This window comes from Macrotis lagotis, chromosome X (assembly GCF_037893015.1).
Source record: "Macrotis lagotis isolate mMagLag1 chromosome X, bilby.v1.9.chrom.fasta, whole genome shotgun sequence".
Taxonomy (NCBI): domain Eukaryota; kingdom Metazoa; phylum Chordata; class Mammalia; order Peramelemorphia; family Peramelidae; genus Macrotis; species Macrotis lagotis.
Genome location: NC_133666.1, coordinates 631554124 through 631563318, shown reverse-complemented (window position 1 = coordinate 631563318; position 9195 = coordinate 631554124). Strand labels below are relative to the sequence as shown.

Sequence of the window (9195 nt, the reverse complement as noted above, 5' to 3'; positions counted from 1 at the left end):
CTCATCTCCCGGAAGCTGAGATCCAGGAGGAGGGGCGGAAGCCTGGCACTCGGGCCGCGTCGCGGTAGGCCGGAGAGCGCCCCGGCGGTGGGCGGGGCTCCCACGCTCCGCCCCTTCCTGTTCCACGGCGGTTGGCTCGCTGGCCGGCAGGGAGGCCCGCAGGATGCGGCCGGGCCGCGCCTGCTCGTTGAGCGCTCGGCAGCCGGCCGGCCCCGGCCGTCTTCCTCGCCCTTGGAGCCTGGCCGGGCTGTTGGCGCTGGCGGTGCTGGGGCTGCCGGTCCTGCCGGCCCCCAATGTCACCCGTAAAAAAACCGGCGTCGACAGGATGTTGTGCAGGTGGGCGGCTCCCTCGCGAGAGCGCGGTGGGCGCCGGGCGGGGGAGGGGGAGGCTGCGGCCTGGGGCACCCCTCGGGCCCCAGGAGGGGCCCCCAAGAGCCACTCGTTGTAGAGGTGGAGAAACTACGAGGGGCCAAGGCCGAAGTGCCCGGGCCACCGGGCCGCCCCAGCCTCGAGCCTTTCCCTTTCTCTCGCAGTTTTTGTCCGGCTCAGGTCTGGCCTGGGAGCCCCCCTCCACCCCTTCCATGCCCTTCTCAGAGGCCTGGTGGCAGGGGGCGCCCCGAGTCTAGGAAAGGCAGCGATTCTAGAAGTGCCCCGGAGCTAATGAGCGCCAGTCTCCTGCCTCCTTAAATGCCAACCGTGTCCTGCCAAGCCTCAGCCTCGGATCACTCCTTCCATCCTTGGGATGAAGGAAGGTGGAGAAAAGTAGGCGGCCCTCCTTTACCAACAGGTACCCTGACACCTGGGGCACTAGGGTGTAGGTGTGTTCAAGTACTGGTGTGAGAGCGGCTAGCGAGCCCACTTCAAGATTGCTTTCCATCTTTGATTTATACCTGATCACCTGACTCTAACCCAAGAAGGGGCGCTTTGCACATCGGCCTCACCCAGTAAGCCAGCTTTTGGCAGCCGGGGGAACCAGATTGAGGGTAACTGGTGGTTGAGTTAGGCAGGGTGTCTACCACAAGTATATGAAGGCTTCCCCTGATGGAGTGGGTGAATGAGAACAATTCATTCCAATGGCCATGAAGCCGAAGGCGCTGTGGAACACTTACAGCTTAGGCACCAAAGATGCCAAGGTCATGCACTGTATCTCAAACCATCTCCCATTGTCTTGATTCTCTCTTGCCACTAGACTGATGACTGTTATTTTGGTTTTTGTGGATCAGTGGGGTTACAACTAGTTAGTATCAAGTATCTGAGGCAGATTTGAACCCAAGTCCTCCTGACTCCAGGGCTGGTTCTCTATATACTTCACCAGCTACCCCCTTGTGATGATTCTGGAAAAGAGAGTGAGGCCAACAACTTCATGCAACTCTGCTTCACTTAAATCCAATTTACACACAAATCACCCATACCATTTTACCATTTTTACCTATCTCAGAGTCCTTTGATAAAAAGCAAGTGATGAAGCAGCAGATGTGGATACACTGTACATGAGTGACCCAAGCATTAGGGTCACAGCAGTGGAATTTGGCAGCCCCCTGGGGATCTGAGCAGCCTTTTAAGAATTGCATTATTCACCTCCTGATGTGAGAAAAGGTGCTCTACCAATATGACCAGAAAGGAAAATGAGCAACATTGAAGGATGTGGGAAATCTGGGAAACTAATGCGTTGCTGGATGAGCTGTGAACTGATCCAACCTTTCTGGAGAGCTATTTGGAATTAACGCCCAAGGGCAATAAAGTGTGCCTACCCTTTGATCCAGCAATACCACTACTGGGCCTATATCCTGAAGAGATCATGAAAAATGGTAAAAACAGATATTCATAGCAGCTCTGTTTATGGTAGCAAAGAACTGGAAATGAAGTGAATGTCCATCAATTGGGGAATGGCTGAACAAATTATAGTATACATACATTGTAGAACACTATTGTTCTGTTAGAAACTAGAAGGGATGGGAATTCAGAGAAGCTTGGGAAGACTGATGCAGAACTAGATGAACAGAGTCAGAAGAACACTGTACACCCTAAGAGCAATATGGGGGTGATGAACAAACTTAATGATCTTACTCATTCCATCAGTGCAATGATTGGGGCAATTTTAGGGTTATCTGCAACAGAGAACTGTGGAGTTAAAACAAAGACTACCTTAAATTTAAAAAAAAAATTTTAGCTGTTTTTTGTTTTGTTTTTGCAAGGCATTGGGGTTAAGTGACTTGCCCAAGGTTACACAGCTAAGTAATTATTAAATGTCTGAGACTGCATTTGAACTCAGGTCCTTCTGACTCCAGGGCTGTTGCTCTATCCACTGCACCACCCAGCTGCCCCTCAATTTTTTTTTAAAGAAAAACGTTGTCTTATGTCCTACATAATTTTGCTATCTCTAATATTTTATTTTTTCCTCAAGGATATGATTTTTCTCAACACATTCAATTTTGATCAATGTATAGCATGGAAACAATGTAAAGAAAAGGTCCCCTAAAAATTGTCTTCTTTCCCTGTCATGGAATGATTACCATGACAGTTGGAGATGATTGAACCACAAAAAATGTATAAAGCGTCTTCAATGATGATTCTATTCACTATTGGTACATGGAATATATTCAAACTTCTAGACAATCCAAAATCCTGTAGACCTGAAAGACAAACTTGTGAGAGAATTCAGCAGAAGGTATATCCAAATAACAGCCCTGAATGAAACAAGACTGACAAAATGAAGGCCAGCTTATTGAAGACAGAACTGGATACGTGTTTTTCTGAAGTGGCTCCAATGAAGGGGAGCTCCAGGAAGTTGGTGTAGGTTTTGTTAGCAAAACAAATCTAGTCAACAAACTTTTATGCCTAGCAAAAAGACTAAATTGCAGGCTTATGACAATGCAATTTCCACTTGCAGGAAAGCACATCACCATGATTAGTGCCTATTTTTGCACTGTGACAAACCCTGACGGGGTCAAGGAAAAATTATATGAAGACCTGGATCTCCTTATTAATGTGCCAGATGAGAACATGCTTATAATTCTGGGTGACTTTAATTTTTGAGTAAACTCAGGCTTCCAGACAAGGCAGGGAGTCCTTTGGTTACAGCAACAGCAGTGGTCACTTATTACTGAAGACTTGTTGTGTATTTCATAATCTTCTCATCACCAATACCTTCTTTGGTTCACCTAAATGCAATAAAACTTTGTGGATGCACCATAACAGCAAACATCATTTAATAATCTATATGGTTGTAAAAAGAAGAGACAGGATGTTATGTAAGAGTAACAAAGACAATGTGTGGCACAGGAGTGCCAATGGAGTGATCAATGAATTATCCTCTCCAGCTAAATTTTTGCATTCAACTGAAGTGGTGACCCCAAGGCAAAATGATTACTAGAAGAATTAATGTCAAGAAATAAGAGCAGTTTTCTAAGGGGGAAACAGTTTGTTACTAACTTGGAGGGAAAGTTGATCCAACCCAATTGGCAACAGTGGAGCAAAAAAGGAGTGGGAAGATTTCAGAGGTTTAGTGTACAGTGCTGCATTTGATGATCTGGGTCAGAACACTTGCAAACATCAAGACTGATTGAGGCTGCTAATTGAAAAATGAAAAACCACAGGGTTTACCAGCAGGACAGTTCATTCACTTCTTTCTTTTTTTTTTTTAAAGGTTTTTGCAAGGCAAATGGGGTTAAGTGGCTTGCCCAAGGCCACACGGCTAGGTAATTATTAAGTGTCTGAGGCCAAATTTGAACTCAGGTACTCCTGACTCCAGGGCCAGTGCTCTATCTACTGCTCCACCTAGCTGCCCCCATTCACTTCTTTAAATTTTTAAATTTCTTTTTGAATTTTGCAATTCCCCCCCCCAATATCACTTCCCTCCCCTCACAGAAGGCAGCCTGATAGTCTTTACAATTCATTCACTTTTAAGAAAGCAGCATTTAATTCCATCAAAAGTAAAATACAAGCAAAGTTTAGAGAGCTGTAAGATTCTTGGTTTAGTAAAAGGCAAGTAAAATTCAATTTTATGGTGATAGCAATAATCCAAAGTATTTTTATGATACCCTAAAGACTGTTTACGGGCCAAAGACCTATGGTACTTCTCATCTACTCAGTGTTTGTGGAGCCACACTGATTAATCACAGGGGCATGAATGTACATTTCCAAAGTGTTCTTAACAGACCATCATCAATAATCAATGCAGAAACCATTGACTGTTTACCTCAGGTTGAACTTAATCCTTTCTTAGCTGATAATCCAATTGAAGAAAAGATTTTAAATGCCATTAGGCTCCTTTCATGTGGCAAAGCACCTAGTGTTGATTCTATCACAACTGTGATTTACAAGGTGGAAGATTCATTGCTCATACAAAAGCTGACTGAAATTTTCCAGGATATATGGCATGATGTGATTATTTCCCCAGGAGTTCAGGGATGCCTCTATTGTTCATCTCTGTAAAGGAAAAGGTAATGGATTGTCCTGTGACAATCTAGTCATTGCTGGCAAGATTCTTACCAGAGTCTCCCTTAAAAGGCTGACAGTTCACTTGGAAAATAGTCATCTGCCTGAAAGCCAATGTGGCTTCAGAAAGGGTCAAGGAGCAGTCAATATGGTATTTGTTGCCTGACAACTCCAGGAAAAATACCAGAAGCAGAAGTACAACATCTATAGACCTGACCAAGGCCCTTGATACCAACAGCCATGAGGGCTTATGGGAAATTATGTGAAAATTTGGTTGCCCAGAGTATTGTACATTAATTTCATGCTGGTGAGCTTGCCTGGGTTCTGGATAATGGACAATGCTCTCATGATTTCTCCAGCAGTAGTGGAGTAAAACAAAGCTGTGAGCTTACTGCCATACATCATGTTTTCAGCCATGTTGTCAAATCTTTCAATGAGGATGAACATGGCAACAAGATCAGCTACTGCATTGGTGATAAATTCTTCAACTTAAAAAGGCTATGCTATAAGCCAAGTCTAAAGTGAAGGGAGTGGGGCGGCTAGGTGGCGCAGTGAATAAAGCACCCTTCCTGGAGTCAGGAGTACCTGGGTTCAAATCTGGTCTCAGACACTTAATAATTATCTAGCCGTGTGGCCTAGGGCAAGCCACTTAATCCCATTTGCCTTGCAAAAACCTAAATAAATAAAATAAAATGAAGGGAGTGCTGAGACATAATTTTCTGTTTACAGATGGTTGTGCACTAGGCACAGTCTCTAAAATGAGATGCAACAAAGTTTGGCTTAATTATCTGCTGCTTGGAATAATTTTGGTCTAACAACATCAAAAACCTAAGGCCCTCCATCAACTAGCGCTCCACCATTCATTGGTTTTAGTAAATTGAGAAGTTTTGAATACTGTGGATAAGTTAACTTGCCTTGGAAGTATACTTTTCAGGGTTGTACACATTGATAAATGAGGTTGGCTCACACATTGCCAAAGCTAGCGCAGTGTTTGGAAAGCTCTGAGAAAAAGTATGGGAGAGAAGAGTTAAATAACTGACACTAAATTGAACATCTACAATCATTGTGCTGATATGCTTGTTGTAAACCTGTGAAACCTGTTACAGTTTACCATTGTCATGCCAGAAAACTGAATTGCTTCCATTTAAATTATCTTAGGAAGATTATGAAGATTCCCTGACAGGTTAAGATACCAAACACTGAAGTCCTTTCTTGAACTAAACTCCCAAACATTCAGAAATGGGCTAACTACATTGTTCAAATGCCAAATGTATTTTTGCTAAAAAGACTATTTTACGAAGAACTCTTAAACAGGGCAAATACTCATAGGAGGGTCAGAAAAAAATGTAATGACATTCTGAAGGTCTATCTTAAGAACTTTGGAATTGATTGGGTAGCAAGGGAGATACTGGAGGGCCACCATGAAATGCCCTCATCAAGAGGATGCTGTGCTTTATGAGCAAAGCAGAATTGAAGTAGCTCAAAGAAAATGCAAGATGCTCAAGCTAAAGAACCCACTTCAAATGTTCACAAGGTCTGTTTCTTCTGATCAGGCACAGTAAGATACACTGTAGTGATGCTGTCTTGGTCATCTTTAAGATTGAAGGACAATAATCAACCAACTCAACCACTATCCCACTCCCCATGGCAGCTCTTCAAAACCTTTTCATCCCTCCTCAACCTTTCCAATTCTCCACCTCCACATACCCTCTCAGAAGAAACTCGTCTCATATTTTACAGAATAGATTGAGGCCATTTGCCATCTTCTCTCCTCTTTATCTCTTGTGCCTTGCCACATTCTCTTCTTTTACCCTGATTTCATGTGAAAAGATAGTTAACTGTTCTCCTTGCCAAGGCAAACTCCTTTACTTGCACAAATGATGCTATTCTGACACCCATCTTCTCCCATAGATGGCCACTCTCTCATTTCCCCTTAATCTAATCTCTCTCTGTCTGCTGGCCCTTCTGCTTACAAATGTGCCCATATTTCCCTATCCTCAAAAAATTTGTTTGATCAACAACACCACAAACTATTGTCTCATATCTCTCCGCTTTTTCTGACTAAACCTAAGAAGGCAATCTTCAGTAGGTGTCTTGTCCTCTCCTCTCACTTTCTGACCTTCTGACCTGTTGACCTGACTGCTGTCTTCCAAAGTTTCCAATAACTTCTTAAGTAACAAATCAAATGGCTTTTTCATAGATCTCATTTTCCTTTACCTCTCTTTAGCCTTTAACATTATTGTTACCCTATCTTTGATACTCTTTCCATTCTAGTGCCTTCCCTCTGTTAGTTATTCCCTGTTTTCCTGTTTATAGCCTGTTTGTACATATTTGTTTGTTATGGTCTCTTCTATTAGATTATAAATTCCTTAGTGGCAGAGATTATCTTTTACCTTTCCTTGTATTCCCAACTCTTAGTTTAGTGTTTGTTGCATAGTAACACTTCAATAAATGTTATTAACAGACTGACAAAACCTCTTCTAGTAGGTAAAGAATTCACTGAACAGGACAAAATCCATGGGGTCACAGGGAGTAATACAGTGTGCAACCTTTGAAGATGACTGATTTCCTAGTTGTTCTCCCATGAAGAGAAATGCCCTGAGGAGGCAGCTCTCTCCTTTAGGAATTTTGAGATAGGAGAACAGGATTAAGGGAATCATCTGTGACAGTTAGCAAAACAATAATCATTTAATAGCTACCTATTTAAATGTTGGACCCTGTGCCAGCCTTCAAGGAGTTTGCATTCTATACTAGTATGCATATGCATACACACACACACACACACACACACACACACACACAGAGCCCTTATGTGTGACAGGTAAATACAAAATTGTTCCTATAAGGTTGATTGGTTCTTGTCTTTCATTATCTAATAAGATCAAAATGATCCCTATGTTTGAGAAAAATTACAGTGTTGTCCGACTGTGGCTGTTAGACCAATATGAGCTTGGAATGCTCTATCACAAGTTGTGCACAAATAGTCCATATGAACACCTGAGGTGGGTATGTTTCCTTTGAGCTGCTTCAATTATACTTTCCTCAAGGAGTGCAGCACCCTCACTGAAGAGGGCATGCCATGCTGAGCAGTCTTGTACCAAGCTTCACTTGGACTTTACTTTTAATGGAATTAAATGCTGTGTTCTTAGAGATGGATGAACTATCCTGCTGGTAAACCCTTTGGAGTTCTCATTTTTCATCTAGCAGATTCTGTATTTCCCATCATTTTCATCAAATCAGTCTTGGTATTTATGAGTGCTCTGACCCAGATGAGCAAATGCAGTAGTACTGTATACCAGATCTCTGAAACCTGACCACTCCTTTTCTGCTCCACTGTTGGCAACTGTGTGTGGCTCAGTTTTTCCTCCAAGTTAGCAGCAAACTATTTTCACTCATAGAAATACTCTAATCTCTTGACATTAATTCTTCTAGTATTCATTTTGCTTTGGGACTGCTGCTTTGGTTGAATATGAATATTTAGGTTAGAAAAGATGAGTCTGTGAGCAGTCCAGCACTATGCATCACACCTTGCCTTTATCTCAATCACATCTCTTCTCTTTGTCATGACATAGTCAGTAGATGCTAATGTTTGCTATGAGAGTGCATCTAGGAACTTTTATTGAGTTTAGGTAAACAGAAGACAGTGTTTGAGATGCACAGGTCTTCAGAGTAACTTAGAAACTTGGAAAACACCGCTGTTGCTGTTTCCAATTCGATTTCTCCCAAGGACTCCCTGCCATGTCTGGTAATCTGAGCCTACTCCAGCATTAAAGTCACCCAAAATTATAAACTTGCCCTCTCTTGGTACATTGATGATAAGGGTCTCCAGGTCTTCATAAAATTTTTCTTTAACTTCATCAGTTTTCATCATGGAAGGAGCATAGGCACGGATGAGGGTGACATGGCAGTTTTCCTGGAAGTGGCAATCTCATTGTCATTAGCCTGTCATTCACTCCTTTTGGTCGGTATTCAAGAATGTTGACTAGATTAGCTTTGATTTCAAAACCTACCCCAGCTTCACTGCATTCCCTTTCACTTCAACCACTCCAGAAAAAGATGTATCCAGCTCTGACTTTGGTAAGCTGGTCTCCATTTGCTGGCCTTGTTTCACTCAGTGCTCCTATTTGGCTATCATACCTGCTGAGTTCTCTTGCAATAAGAGTGGTTTGTCTTTCAGGTCTATTGGATCTTGTGTTATCTATAGTGTGCACACATTCCATGTGTAGCTGATGAGTGAAGAAGTGAACTACAAGGTAGTTTTCTGAGATAGGACAGTAGGGCTTAATGTACAAGTTACTGCTACATGTTTCTTGAGTGGAAGCATTCAGTTAAATCCTGGTCAGTATATGTCAGTGTTGTTGGTATGTATCCAAATTTATCTGATAGCTGACTTCAAAGCATTGTTCTAACCAATGATGAGTTTCTTTTGTACTATATTAGGACAGGGAAGACTGATGGCTAACATGAAAGAATGAAGGCAATTTGGGATATGGTAAGAAGAAGGAAAATACTACTGAGAGGTGAACCACCTGCATTTGTGAACTTCACTCCTTCAAAACAATCCTCTGTGTATTTGGTTTGAAAAGACTGGTGAATAGGAGAAATTGGATAAAGGGATGTTAGAAGTCATACAAGCCAAAAAATCAAGGTAGTTGTCTCAGAGATTCAAATTTTGTCCCTTTGAAGGCAGTTTACTCTTGAGATAAAGTCTGAAGATGTAAAGTATAGTTCTATACTGAACTGTGACTAATCCCATTC

At 42.4% G+C, this 9195-nt stretch overlaps 1 protein-coding gene across 1 annotated transcript in view; it reads left to right on the top strand.

The window, feature by feature from the left end:
• The first annotated feature begins 31 nt into the window (after positions 1–31).
• The window catches only part of CATSPERD (cation channel sperm associated auxiliary subunit delta), a 144155-nt gene continuing 134991 nt past the window's right edge, over positions 32–9195 (top strand). Inside the window, exon 1 of the mRNA XM_074203880.1 lies at positions 32–336. Within this exon, the coding sequence (XP_074059981.1) occupies positions 164–336 (173 nt within the window). The 5' untranslated portion in view covers positions 32–163. The remainder of the gene's footprint in view (positions 337–9195) is intronic.